The sequence below is a fragment of the Polyodon spathula genome, chromosome 22, assembly GCF_017654505.1.
Source record: "Polyodon spathula isolate WHYD16114869_AA chromosome 22, ASM1765450v1, whole genome shotgun sequence".
NCBI lineage: Eukaryota > Metazoa > Chordata > Actinopteri > Acipenseriformes > Polyodontidae > Polyodon > Polyodon spathula.
The window spans coordinates 28,875,666-28,890,748 of record NC_054555.1 but is presented as its reverse complement, the minus strand read 5'-3'; the positions used below and the strand labels follow the sequence as shown (position 1 = coordinate 28,890,748).

Genomic DNA, 15,083 nt, shown 5'->3' with positions numbered 1-15,083 from the left:
GTAGTTGTGTTCAAAGGTGTCTGTGGTACTAAATTCCAGTGTGGTTTGATCCCCTTAGCCTCCCCTAAAGTGCGGATTTATCATTCAATAAGCAGCCACATGCTTGGGGTGGAAGGCTCTGACTGCAAAAATCATTTCCTTTCAACTTTACTGTCACTGGGGATCAAATGTAATGTCCCAATCCATTCAGAGCAGATACAGAAAGCTGCTTAGATAATGAGATGGAGCAGCAAAAAGACTGCTGAGCATGACTTGGGGTCTGACTCGGACACGGGTTACAGTACTGAGAGATGCTTTTCCAGGGAATGCAAAACTGTGCCTTCCAGCCAGCACACGCAATGATGTCAACTCTCCCTGTCGATGTTAAAAGCAATAGCGTTGGCATCTTTTCTGACTGGAGGACGGATCACGTTTATCAAAGTGAATGACTCTAGCAATGATGTGAAATGTTTCCTGTGACATAGTGTCTGGAGATATAGCCCTAGCAGTTCCTGTATTCCATACCCTAGCAGTGGCTTCTCCTTTGGATCTGTACACTCCAGCTAACAATAGTAACCCAACGCATGCATGCATATCAACATGGTCAAGCTCTCTCTACTTGCAACAAGCACACTCCTGCCCTTGCAAGCTGCTTATTTCCATTGTTATATTTTCAATTGCTGGTGGTATGAAAAGATCAAATGCTGATGCTATGAAATAAAAGAAACGTGCCACTAATTGTATGTAGTGTATTATTAACACCTTCAGAGAAGCAAAACAATTCATTTAATTTAGAAAGAGAAACATCAGCACTAGTACCAGTATGTAGAATGTTAATACAGTATGTATTCACATGGTTATTTATTCATATTTTAAATGAAGCTTCCCTTTTACTTTCTTCATATTCCATCTGGAAATGGCTTTACGGTAAATTGCTGCTTTAAATCTCAGGGGTCTTGTTATGGAAACAATTGCATCAGGAGTACCATTGTGCACTATCAAGCCTGTCACATTAAATAATGCTAGAAGAGCCCGGGGCACAGAGTAGCAGTTGCCAAGGCACTGTTGTGAGGGCCTCTTAAGCCTTGTCACTTGTGTACACTTAAAGCAGAATAACAACACAGCACTGTAACAATGAGGTCATGTGAAAGCCTTCAACTTGCTGCGGTACTGCAGGAAGCCATGTTATTTTGAAGGCTTTGTTGCTCTGTGTATACAAAGTTATCTCTGCTATATCTTTAAAAGTCACCTCCATACTTCTGTTCCAGGTCTTTGTTCCAACCTGTTCTTAGTTAGTAAGTGGAACCAATTAAACAAGACCAGTTCTTACTCACTCAATGCTACCTGTTAAACCTGGACTGGAAGCTAGGCATTTCTCAATGCGCTCCCATGAATTGTCCCAAGGCCTGCACTGTCAGAGAGCTTGACACAAAGCCACCTCCATGTTTGTCAGCTTTCTGAATGTCTGCCGAGTCAGTTTGGAAGCCTCTGGAAGTTGAGGTTCTTGTTAATGAAGAGGCACTTTGATTTTCACTGAGGACACACAATGCTAACTGCTGACCATTGTTTCTCTCTCTAAATATTCTGCCAGCACATTGCATATCAGATGGCAGAGCCAAGTATGCTGCTAAATATAGCTGAACATTCAAGCATTCAGGCATGTTCGTTGTTACACATGGGACTGGCAGATCTACACATATGAGTGTTGTGAATAATAATAATAATAACAATAATAATAATAATAATAATAGTATTTATTTCTTAGCAGAGGCCCTTATCCAGGGTGACTTACAATTGTTACAAAGTATCACATTACAAGTAAGAGCCATTACAGAACAGAGCAGTTACAAAGTACAGTAAAATCAGTTATCGAATTCTAATAAGAGCAAAATAAAAAGTACAGTAAATAATTACATTTAAGAGCGAGTTCGACTGGGAGCAGTTAAACCTATAGTAAAAATATTTGCTTGTAAGAGGCAATTCCATTAAGAGCATGTAGTAAGTGCCATAAATAGAACGATTTCAAATAATGTGCTGCTGGTTACCTAACTGTGACTATCTAACATTTCTGGACAATTTTAATTACTGTTTTATCGGATAAGGATTTTGTATTGCAATAAAAACTACTGAGTGGCTTCCTGTCCTTTGTAAATTTTCTTTATGAAGAAAGATGCCTCCTCTGTATTACATTTGATCCCACACCTCCTTTAGACCTTTTGGGTTGAATTTTGGTACAGCCTTATCTTATAAACTTTGACACGATTGAATACAGACAGCGAACGTGTACGCAATGGTTTGGAGTCTATATTGAGTGGCTGTTCTGGATTTGTGATCTGGCTGTTATTCGTGAATCAGGTCAAGCATTCGCACTGGAGCTATTGTTTACTGCCGGGCTGTTAGTCGCCTTGTCTCGATGGGTCAGTCCCTGCATAATGAGTGAATGAATTAATAATAGGTACATACATTAAATGCACTTGCAGATCAGAGTAGCAATTGCATTTTTTTTTTAAGTTGATGTGCAGAAATAGATAGCTGGCTATCTGCCACTGGCTGTAGCTGGCTGTACACTGCAAGGCCCATCTCCACCAGTGGATTATTCCATTGCTAAAGCCAGGATTGCAAATAATTACAATATAAACGTGGCAAGACAGCGCCTGTTCTTGGGAGGATGTCTGTTAGCTGATTGGCAACAGCAAGACAGATTTGCAGTCCCTCATTACAAAGCAGTTGTCAGGAGCCACTGTTGAAAGGGTTTTTTTTCTTCTTTATTTGGTGTATATTTGTATGACTTGATAAAGATCTTGCCCTGGGACACCACTTAAAAAAAAAAAAAAAAGCCAATCTGACAGACTAGATCAAAGCAGTCTCTTTGCGTTGATTCATACCCTTCAACCCTGTCAGCTTGTCTTGTTTCTGCAGTGGTTCCTTCAACCAGACCCCCAGAAGCACTGCCTGTCCCTCGGTAATAGAGCTCAAAGCCACAAATAAGAGAAATACGTTCTCACAGGAGTGAAACCAAGCAACGCTCTCCAAACAGCCTAACTATGGAGTCACTTCATCCCGAAGGCAGCACACTTTATAGTCTCTAGCCTATTTAGATCAGACTTTTTTTTATTAATATCAGGCTTGATTGTGTTTTCTACAGAACACAGAATCAAGAGAATATGTAATAGTCTGTGATACGACTCCCAAAATGAGTTCCGTGCCAGTATCATTATGAGCAGTGGCATCCTGCAGGCATGAAGATTGGTCATGGACAGTTCAATATCACAGCACACAACTTACTGCTTTACTGGAGAGCCCCCTACTGGGTGCTGAAGCATGGGGGCTGGTTAACCTTTGCAGTGCAGTTGAGAGCGTATTTCTCGCGCACTCTGCTACGCCCGGTGACGAGAGTCGGGTCTGTCATACAAAGAAAGCAATAAACTCTCAAATGAATTGGAGGTAGCCACTGAACATTTATAAACATAAGTCATTAAAAATAAACAATAATACAAAAAATAAACAGGCGAAAAGCGTATGTTAACGTGTTGAATCTGTTCATGTCGGGTCTGTTGTGGTTTAAACATGGTTTTAAACATTTTGAATTCCTTGACATTCTGAGTGCAGATCTACAGCAACATTATAACTAGCTGCTAATAGGTTCCAATGGGGATGTATATATATATATATATATATATATATATATATATATATATATGCAATGAAGCCTTTACAATGTTTAATTATTCATCATACATTCCATGCTCATCACATTGGGTTACAGACTTTCAATAAGTTATTTTACAATCGTGTTAAAAAATAATAATAATCCGTTGGGTGTGTGGCATATGTCTCCCTGTCAAATTGTCTCTTCAATCCATTTTATCCTGCTGCAACTTCCAATATATAAATACCACAGCATGAAAGTGCATTAAACTGACAGCTCGAGCAATCCCTTTGGCAAAATACTGCTCTTAAATGATGCATTTAATGCTTTGTGGAGATTTCAATTATTTATATATTTATTTGTGTTTGCTGTGGGTTTTCAGTTCAATGTGTGTATTCAATTTCACTAGCGTTGGGACAACAGAATAAACTGTTCAAAACCAGCCGGCAAAAAGCATCGACTAACAGGCAGGGCTTGAGAACAGAAAATTGATTTAATGTAACAGTCCACTTCAATGAGGCAGCGGTGGCTTGTTCTGGAGGCTCAGTGCTTCCTTTCGGAAAGCTGCCTGGGGACCTCCGTGTCAAGCAAAGTGATCCTGCATCGCAAATCACAGCCTCTCTGAATCTGCTGATTCGAACCCTGAAAAAAAAAAGCCAAATCTCCTGGCTCAAAAGTTTAGCAGCCGTCACGCAAGTGTGGGGAGATTTCAGGAGTGAGTCTGTTCCCTAATATATCACACCACTGCTCAGCCTGCACAGAAGAACAAAGAGAAATGCTAAGGAGCCTAATCAAGCTCCCCATTCTTGGGAGACTGACACAGGTTCTACTGGCAGGGTCACAGTGACCCTATAAGAACTTGTGCACTCTACAAACTTGCTTTGTGCAGTTCGTGACTAGCCAAGGTGATGGAACATCCCTGAGTGCATTAACGCAGTAATCACTAGAGTTCAAATCTACAGATTGGTGGGAAGTGACTTTGTTACCTGAGGATACTTCCATGATATCCGAAGCATGCATTGAGTGTGAAACCCACTGTACCTGATTACAGGTCTATTCTTCATTCTCCTTTAATGTTCAGGTGATAGCATTGTATCCCTCAGTGCTGCCCAGATTTTCTTTCCTTTAGTTTCCTTAAGTAAGGTAAGGAAAATGATTAGGTGTGTAGAAGTTCAGTGCTTGCTGGGCCAGTGTACTTTAAGGCAGAAAGGAGAGACTTGTTTTGATTCTGCTCTATCTTACCTGTTCTTTTATTCTTCTTTGTCCTTCTTCCACAGAGCTCAGTTTAATCAAGGTGTGACTTTTCTGAGCCTGAAGCCCAGCAAAGCCGGCACATGGGATATTAGACAAGAATCAGGAATGGGAAAGTTCGCTATTTCTGTCCTCTGTCAAAGGAAAAGGACTTCTTCAGGAAGCAGGTATGGCAAACGCAAAGTGTTCTTCCCAGGGAGCGACGTCTGTGGTTTGGTAATGACCACTCCACTCCATGGGGTTCATAATGTTTGTAGGAACGAGCCAGATTCTACCATGGTACACTAGCAAAATGGCATAATCACCTGTTTAAAACTGGCACTGGATCAACGTGCTTTTTTTTGTATAGTGACCCTGTGTTAAACTATCCTGCCATGGAGCAGCACGGTGCTGATGAGGTGGGGACAGTATAAAGCAATCTTATTAGGGTTATAGGTTAGGGTTAAGGAAATCTGTACTGTCTTTCCATATGACATCATTAAGCATATATATCATATATGATAACCCCCAATGTTGCTTATTAGCCTCACAGTTGATCAGGTTTCTAAATGCTGTCTGCGTCTGCAGCAGTACCTTCACACCACCAGCATCATTTTTAAATAAAATCTAGGGGGGGGGGGGAGTTGGATAAGAAATTTCCCAGTGTTAATTAACTTGAGAGCTCCTGGCTTTGTTAACTGTAATGGTTTTACAAGGATCAAGACACAGCGCTGATGGAGCCTAAGTTACTGTGACAGGTATAATTTCACGGATTATGGAAACATCCGAACGCGAGGCAGTCACATTAACTGGGTTGCCTGTGGCTTTGTTATTTAGTAGTTTTCAGAAGTGCACTTTTAATTTGTACCAATATGAAGTTCCAGCTAGGAAGGTGATGCAGTTCATTCAACTCTGTGCCCCAGATCTTTCTAACTGGGAGAGCCACCACCCTAGAGAAATGCCTCAACATCTTCCCACGGTAATAAACCATGTGCATGATGTGCCTGTCGGTGAGATGAGATGCAGGGAAAGTGAATATCTGATGGTTACAAAGGCACTTAGAGGGTGTTTAAGAGATAAAGACAGCATGACTAAATTGGTGAAAAAAAAAGCATTGTAAAGCCCAGAGAGGTATGGTAAAGCATATCAAAAAGGCAAACCATTGTAAATCGTAGTATAATCATGGGAAAAGCATGGAAAACTGCCAAACTACCATGCAAATGTACCGTGGTAGACCATAAGGGCCAAGCAGAGCTTAAATTATTTAATTGATTCTGGTGTGCAATTTGGCAATTAAGGACCAGGTGGGGATTTTGTTTGGAATAGACTGAAAAGAGAGCAGCACTGGATTATAGCAACAATGTCAAATCACACGTAAAAGGGGTCTGACCTACAGAATTTCTATGAGATATTCAAGATTTAAAATTAAACAAGAAATTAAACGATTGCTTGACTTGATGATGGTCAAGCTGTCAAGCAGTCTACTTTGAGTCCCTAACGAAGACATTCAGCACATTTTGCATCCTGTGCTTTTCAAGTGACTTGAACTCTATCCTTCTCCATTCCCCATGTGCTCACAGCGGGGCAGTTATTTCCTAAAAAGAATATTCAATATTGCTCAAATAGGCACAATGGGAGCGTCTGTCAGCTGGAGGCTTAGAGAATAATTTACTCCTCATTGGGTGTTCACTCGGATTGAAGAAAATTAAGTTTGATCTTTATAGCAGATTCCTGTCTGAGCATCTCCCAGAAAGTAAATCCACTGCTTTCTAGGGCATCTCCGGTCATTTATGGTTAAGTCAACCACCTTACACCACCTGTTTCTGTTTCCACTGTATCGGAGCTAAGATACCGCTCAATGCAATTGAGATATAAGAATAAGAAATTGAACTGAAGCTTGGTTTTCTAAGAAACCCCTCTCCGAACTGTGGATGCTCACTCAGTGCTGTGGGTAGGGGTTTGTTTGAAGGGCATGGGTCGAACTCACTGACTCTGATGCCATTAATAAAAGACTGCCTGCCCGTTTGGAAGAGGGAGAAATCCTACTTGTGCAGCACTTAAAATGACAGTGGTAAGTACAGAGACACTGACAGCAGAGTGAGCTCACTGACCCTCAATGCATTGATCAGGCCTCAGCTGGAAATAATATTGAGACTCCATTGAAAAGAGAAGAAAACAAAAGCTTTTGGATTGAACTGCCGTTTTCATTATGCACTTCTGGAAAAAAAACAACAACTGCTAAACTAAGTCAGTCTTCCAAAGCATCCCTGTGCAATTTAACCAGCCAGTCCCCATCTTTGAAACCTTGGGGAGATTCATAGCCAAGTCTGTCCCAACGACTCGGCTTAAACACTTTCTGAGTCACTGAGCAAAAGCTTCAGCTATCTCTGTGCAGCCTCCTAATTCAGTAACACAGAAAAACAAAGCAAATCATTCACCCACTAAGAGCATGCTGACCTTTTTCCTGTTCAGTGCAGTTGTGCTTCTTTGAGCTTCAGATTGTGAAGCGCACTGAGATCCATTTCATCAGCGGTGAAGATCAGCATGCCATCGCGCCAGGCGGGTGAAGCAGGAATGTCTTCACATCAGATGGGATTTTCTGTTTGGCTCGGCTGCTGGGATTCGGCTGCCACATGTTTGTGAATTAAAGCATTGGCTGGCAATGTCGGGGAACAGATATGCGTCAAAGCATTTATGATACAGACTGCCTCGGTTTGCATTTTATTTAGACTCTATCTGGAAATGTTTCTGTTCTAGCTGAGCATCATCACATGTCGGTTAATAGTTGAGTTCCCATTATCTGTATCAGAGGAAGTGAATTTAGATACAACTAGTTTATTTTTGTTAAAATGACCATTCTGACTGTGTGAAGTGGGGCGATCTTCGCTGGGGACTCTGAAGGGAGGGTCACAGGCAATCAGGTGGTTTAGGGAGGTAAAACCACCAGGGACTGTTTCTACTCATCGCTCTACAGTGAACTCAGCTGGCCAGACAGCCAGTGTGCTCAGAGCGGACACCTGCAGGGCTGGCCTTTGTTGTTAGGGTTGGGGTTGGGGTTGAGTTTAGGGTTAGGAGTAAGGTTAGTTACAGAATCGAACAGAATTAACAATCTCTAATACAACTGCAGCAACATTCCTTTTCAATATCCTCAATATATTTTATTCATGTAAATCTACATAACTGAAATTAATTTTAAATTCTTGCAGTCGTACAATATGATCCAACCTTTGTATTATTAGTGAATGTTAGGTATTATTTAAACACTAGGATATACATTTAGGTGGCAATTATGGAAACACAATATAATTTTCCTTATTTTAATATTAGTAACAGTACAATAAAATGCAGTTATTTCTAAAATAAATAAACCATGAAGTCTATTTTGCCTCCATAAAATAAGCTGTTTATATGTAAATGGTAACTTTCGCTTGTTTTTGAAAGCTGTAATCTGAGATGCTCAATAAGGATGCACGGCAATAGAGAGGAGCCACTATGTGAATGGATTCATTATTTATATAGTTTTGAGACAGCTGTCCCCAGGTAGGCATTTTTCTTCTAAGACAAGTGAAAGCTACATTTCCCCATCCTCAGGAGAAAACAGCTCTGCAGGTAATTAGGGCACTTTCTTCGCTTGTTCTTCCAGCTAGTATTCTCCGCTGAATGTGTGTTTAATTTTTATGCAGGTGATGTCAAAACCTAGCAGGCATTCTTCTGCTAATCCAGTACTCTCCTGAGTTACTAGCTTCAGAGTTAGTGCCATCTCTGCACAGGCGAGAAGGCTCAGGTAATTGGACATCAGACAAATGTCTGATGTTTATAGAAAAATGTATCCAATCTTCAGTGTGAGAGCTTGCATCGAGGTATGAGTGAGCTTACTGATTTTAAAAACTTTTGTTAGAATATTTGTGTGCGAGCCAAAAACTTTGAGGTGAACAAAGTGAATTGCGCTCATGTTTATTGTAAGCTAGAATGTATCTCAATACTGCTTCCATTCCAATCCAAGGAAAAGTTTTAGAATAATATAAGCTCAAAATGTATACTTAATTTTGAGATTTGGATGCATTAAGCTGCTATCTTGTGTACAGAAGCAACATTGTTTTATTCACATAGATTTCAAATTGTCATGATGAAACATGCTTTGTACATTGTGGGTTTCTCCATTTTAAGACATGCCACTGTTTAGACCATTAGAATAGACTCCCTTGTTTATAGGGGGTGGATGGGTGCAGATGGCTGCATTTAATGTACATGCATTTTTCAAGACACAATCTCAGTGATGTGCAGAGTTATTTAATATGCTTCAGGTTTGCAGGTTTGAGGCTGCTGTCTCGCAGGAGCATTCAGTGCCAGGCTTCCCAGCACAACTCAGCTGTGTGTGCTGTACCGTCTCTCCAATTGCCATGAAAAACCATGTGATAAGTGACCCAGAGAAGAGACTGTTTCTGACAGCATGTAATATCTCACTGGATAAGAAGACTGGCCTAACCCTTGGTAAAACGCTTCAGGAGACTTCAAATACACGAGGCGATGTGCTTTTATACAGTAACTTTATATCCTTTTAAGAAAAATGAATATTGTGCTTCCAGGTGTGAAGAGCCTGTAGCCCCACTGAGATATTATACAGGAGAATAACCTGGACAGCAATTTGTGTCTCTGTGTATGTGTTAATTAACAAAGCTTTTGAGGACGTTAATCACATTTAATCTGTTGTCATCTGTTTGCATTACCTGACTAAGGTCCTATTATATAGCTGTTTCTTGCCATGCTAACTCTCCCAGCATGTCCCCAGGCTCATTGTGTGGGGTGGGGGTGAGGCGAGGCCACATTAGCATTGTCCTGTGAAGCAGGCAGGTAAAGCACTGTGTGCTGAATCCTGTGCACCACAGATAAATGATAAATCAGTCTTTTCTTAAACTTGTTTTTGCTGGAAGGAACAGTACGTAACTATTTACTGATCTAAACATAACCAGCAATAGATAACCCTGCAGAACACACAGAATAGGGTATTGAAGGAGTACCATGATATTAGGGGCGCATACTGCAGGGGAAGCACAATGGCACTTTAACCATTTGCATAAGCTATCAAAGAAGACAGGCAGCACAAGCTGAAGACACTCCCTACTGGTGACTTCAGAATATGCTGAGGAATATAAAAGAAAAAATTCTTAAAATAGAAAACTGTTTCAGATTCCCCAGCCATAGAAACTGCGTTGAAATATCATGCATTGCAAGGCATGCATTAAACGGGAGACCTTTTAGTAATTCAAGTCAGTTTTTTTGTCCAAATCCTCTGTTGTTTCAATGTCACTGGAATGGAAAATGTTTTCTAGCATTGTGTAATTTGATTCTGACCTAGGCATAGTGTTTTGAGAAAGGTAACGCGGGTAACACAACAGAGGGAATAAGCACGAGAACACGGAACTGGACTGGAAGCGTTTTTCCATGTTCTACTTCCCTTTGGAAGATTTTGACCTTTAAAACATTTGTATTAGTTTCTCATTTTTTATACTTAAATAGTAAAATAAATCTCTTTCAGTCTATTCATACGACTGTACTGTTTATACACCACAATGTCCCCAAAGTAGAGGTGCACACATTTTACAAACCTGTATGATTTTTGACTCTAGAACACCCTATCTTTACAAAACGATAAAAAAAGAAATCACGTGTTTGTTGTGGTAACTGAAAAAAGAAAATCTGCATATTAATATATACTGGAATGAGTTTGAACACATTTTTGCAGCATGCCCACGCTGAATTTGTTAGCAGGAAGCTTGTCACTCTCCACTTGATGCCACCAGTAAAAGTCATGCATTTTTTATTATCATTACTGGACCAATAGGACCAGAAAATCCAAATGACTCCTGATGCATGAAATTAGGATCCAAGTAAACTCTAATCCAAAGTAAAATGTAATCTGCATTGGAAAAACAACATTATTCTGCTATTACCAGAGCTGGGTTGCAATAAGAACGTCCCTTAGTTATAGCTGGGTTCACAAGTCTCATTTCTTAATGACCATCAAGCTATGTTCAATTTTTTTTAAATAAGCCCTTTTTCTGTGATCCAAATGCACATTGTCTTGATCAACTGAAAGCCATTTAAACTAGACGCTGCAGAGGAGGGTCTTGTGGTGTCTGTTAGTCTAGCAGGTAAAGTGTGGAACACAGCAGGGCTCCTGGTCACACTGGTGTTAACACTCACTGCTTCGTAACAGATCTCAAAGCAACATTTTCCTCTGTTGTCAACACCTCCTCTACATTGTGTGTGTTTTTTTTTTGCAGAAAAATGTATCTTTTTTGACTCAATGTACGTATTTGTCTGCTAGCAGAACAGGTCTTTGTTCAGGTGTTTGTCTTGCTGCCTGGAGACCGGTGAACAGGCAAACGCTACAGGATCCATTTTGGGGTCTAACCAATTGATATAAATTGTGGCGGATCTAAATGCCTCCTCGCTTTAGATTATTAAATTAGGGTCTTTTGTTTGCTATGACGCCCACACACCAAACAGAGCATCATGCGAGTCTATTTGATTGTGCCTCTGCTTTTAAAACTGAGTGAAAGGATTTAAACGACGGTGCTTTAGAACCACAGCCATTCAGATCAATTAATTAGACTTGAATGAAAGCCTTAGGCTGCTTCTGATCAGGGCATTCCGGAAGTGCTGGCATGTACCGCGCCAGAATTAGCAGGACGCATTAAAAGCAGCGTTCTTAAATAAACCACATCGATATCACAGTTGACAGAGGTCAAGAGCAAAACAAAAAACAACCTTCAGAGGGGAAGTACTGAACTCTGTGGCCTTGTTCAGTGTTCCTAATCTCCAATCCAGTTGTGAGCGAGTGCGGTTTGGCCAGCTCATACAAACTATGTAAAGTACTGAACAGTTTCGAGGTTATACACTTGAAAGCATACTGTAAATTACTCTTTTTTTTTTGCTTCAAAGTCGCATTTACTTCTGAATGAATCCTGTCCTAGATGTTGATGTCAAGCCAGTTTAATTAGGGTTATAGACACCGCTGCTACTCTCAAATGAGAAACACAATATTTAAATTGTGCTTTCTGATTTTTTTATATTTAGGGTGACAGGTGTTAATTTACTTTTTTTCAGTATACCGCAAAATAACGCGTTGACATCCAATGACAATATTTTGGTCTATTTTAGTGTATGTTGACATAAATATTGAATATCACAGAATTGGTTTCCATTTCTTTCTCCTAGGCAAATAAGATGTTCCTAATTGTTTAATGCATATTAATATAAACAATATAACATTTGCCATCTGGCTTGCAGTTACAACATGTGACTACCAGGTGGCACTATGTGCTATGCAAATATCCTCATTAGATCTGAAAAAAAGAGTTACCTTTCCACCTTGATATAAAATTAAATGAAAAAAAAAAAAAAAAAAAAAACCTGCAGAAAAACATGAGTGTCTTTCTAGTAAAAACGATTCTTAAAACACCCATGACAGCTGAACTTTGCTTTTGCTCATAACCAGCACTGGGACCGAACGTTTAGTAAAATTAGCCCTGGCGTTGAATTTTATGAAATAAAATAATTACTTTTTAAGTAGTAAAGATAAACCGCGTTTCGAATTCAGCCTCTAATTTTTTTAATCTTGCCTGGAATTAATGCCCTGTTGTTAGTTTTTTTTTTCTTCTTCTTTTTCCCCATTAATAGCGCTGCACTAAATTCTGTTGGCGTTGAAATCAATAAGCTCTAGGAGTGAGACAGAAATGCACAGCTCACACCCGAGAGCGGTCAGTCCTGTTATTTTCACATCTCCCCCAGGCACTGTAGATCACTGAAGCACTGCCGCCCGCAACGATCCGACCTCCTCAATTAGAATGGGACGAGAGCCTAATTGAAGTGTTTCAAGGTTGAATGTTGAATGAATGAATAAATTGGCAGTTACTAATGCATAGCCCCCTTTTGTCCCTCCTTTCTTCCTGGTGTGAGCAAAGACCACTCGAGTTGTTCAGAATGGCTGGACCCGAAAGCTGGGGGCGCGACAGCAGGGCATGAATACATTGAATTAAACCTCCTGTCTTTTACAAACAAGAGGGCTACAGGATGCAAGCGCACAGCAGTGTACAGCGTTTTCAACTGATAGGGTTTGATGAGCCAAGCGAAGCAGCAAGTCCACTTTCTGTGTCCCAGCTGTGGGAAGGTACCTGGTGATATGATAGACTGTGGAAGGAGCATGTGTGTAAAATGCAGCTCATTTTGTATATATCATACAATAGGGACTAGCTTGCCGTGAGTTATTTTAATGCTAATGATGTGCTGTATGTAATTTTGGCTCCTTCTTGCATTCATTCAAATCCAGTGATTGGGTGACCGGGTGAGCCACAGTGTTCCAAATCTAAAGAAAAGTGACTCCACTCCGAGGGTCTCGTCCAGGGCTCTCGAGTCCCCATTCACACATAGGGATCCCAGGCAAGCACCAACTGTACATTTCACATTTGTATTTCAGACCAGACGCACGACCATTTCCCTAATTGCGGTCGCCCTGCGTCTCCACATCAGGAGCTTAGAGCTTTGACAGGGTATAGCGGAGGAGCCTGATCAAGGGGTAACATTGACCTTGTTTTTTCTGCATTCCTTCTGAAGGCACTTTAATGTATGGTACTATATTGAGGGTGCAGGAATCTGACTATTGGTGACCTAACTTTGCATAAGCTGTGTTTTTTGTGCTAGCGACATTTGTTACAGTATGTCACAAGTGAATTTGGTTGTGTGTCGGGCGTCTCTTATTGCGGGTGCAGGTCGCGTTTACAGTACGTGCGTGTTTGGTATTCTTGGCAGGGCAGATATTACTTTTACTAGTACCTGTAGTCTCTCACAGTCCCATCACCTTGATCCTTCCGATAAAGACTTTCATTCCCTTGGACAGGTGGCCGATTTGATCCCACACCTTTTGAGCGAAGCCCTGCAGCTTTGATCAGAGGAGAAGCGCATTGAGCCACCCCACTTGAAATGCTTTAATTTCTTCACTAACGGAACAGGACTCTGCACTACACTGAGTTAACAATTTTGCCTCAGGGAGATGGGCTTTTTAATTAGCCTGAACATTAAACGGCTGCAAATAAGTTTGATCTCGGCGGGGTTGATGAGCCTCTTTGAAGCTGCCCTGGATGATAACAGGTCTGCAGTTTGGGTGGAGGACTCGTTAAGGGTACAGCGGTGGGCTCTTCTCATGTTAAACGCTGGACCAAACGATATACACAGTAGGGACTGCTAAGATGCAAAGTAGGAGAATCAGCAAGCGGGAGTACTGTCTGTGCAGGATCCACTCTGCAATCAGTAGAAGGGGCTTGGCAATTGCTTTCCCTTTAGTGCTGCTCACCGGCTGTTTTGTTCACCGCTGTAACAGCTAAAAGAGCTGGGTAGAAAGAGGTGTGCTGTTGTTGAATTAATGTCCAAGTACAATTTCAAATTCTTGATTTTAAATTCGACTCCAGTTAGGAAAAAAAAAAAAAAAACTCTCTTTTTTTTTAAGACAGTGTTTGTTTCTTTTCTTCTCGGCAATCACTGTGGCTTTTCACGGGCTGCTCTTTTGTAGCTGATTGCTTGACGGTCAGGTTTAATGCTGTTGAAGCTGACACCCTGGGATCCTTCAAGAAGCTGCTTGATGAGATTCTGGGATCAATAAGCTACTAACAACCCAATGAGCAAGATGGGCCGAATGGCCTCCTCTCGTTTTATAAACATTCTTAAATGCGGGAAACAGAAAGGAAGTGAAAGCCTTTTTGGTTCTGAGAGCACGCCGTGCCGTCACCCAGATGCACCGTGACATTTCAACTGACACATGCTCCCATTCTTCAGCTAGACTGGGATATTATTTTGTACACGTTGTACCAGTCCTAATAGGATAAGCCTTTTATTTGCCCTTGGGTGCGAAAACAAATAAAAAAATAAGTTGGGATCCTGCTTTGATCCAATAATGCAGCAGTTTATTTTAGCAGGAGGATGGTCTGGTCTTTGTTATACAAAAGCATGTGAAAGAATGTAGAAGGCAAAAAACTCACTGTAACAGAAGAAATTAGGTAGAAGGAATGCAAACGTTTGGGTTTAATATTGTCTAATGCAACTCCTTTCCCTGTGTTTACTACTAAGGGGAAATGTGAGGCAGCCAGAGTGGACTAATTGTATTTAAAATATGGAAATCAAGAACATAAACTTAATTACAATATCGAGTGTATTACAGATCCTGTACTGA

At 40.7% G+C, this 15,083-nt stretch overlaps 1 protein-coding gene across 1 annotated transcript in view; it reads left to right on the top strand.

Moving 5' to 3' along the window:
- Positions 1–15,083, top strand: part of LOC121296866 (transmembrane protein 132C-like) — a 96,296-nt gene that overhangs the window by 43,262 nt on the left and 37,951 nt on the right. Inside the window, exon 3 of the mRNA XM_041222742.1 lies at positions 4,906–5,046. Within this exon, the coding sequence (XP_041078676.1) occupies positions 4,906–5,046 (141 nt within the window). The remainder of the gene's footprint in view (positions 1–4,905; positions 5,047–15,083) is intronic.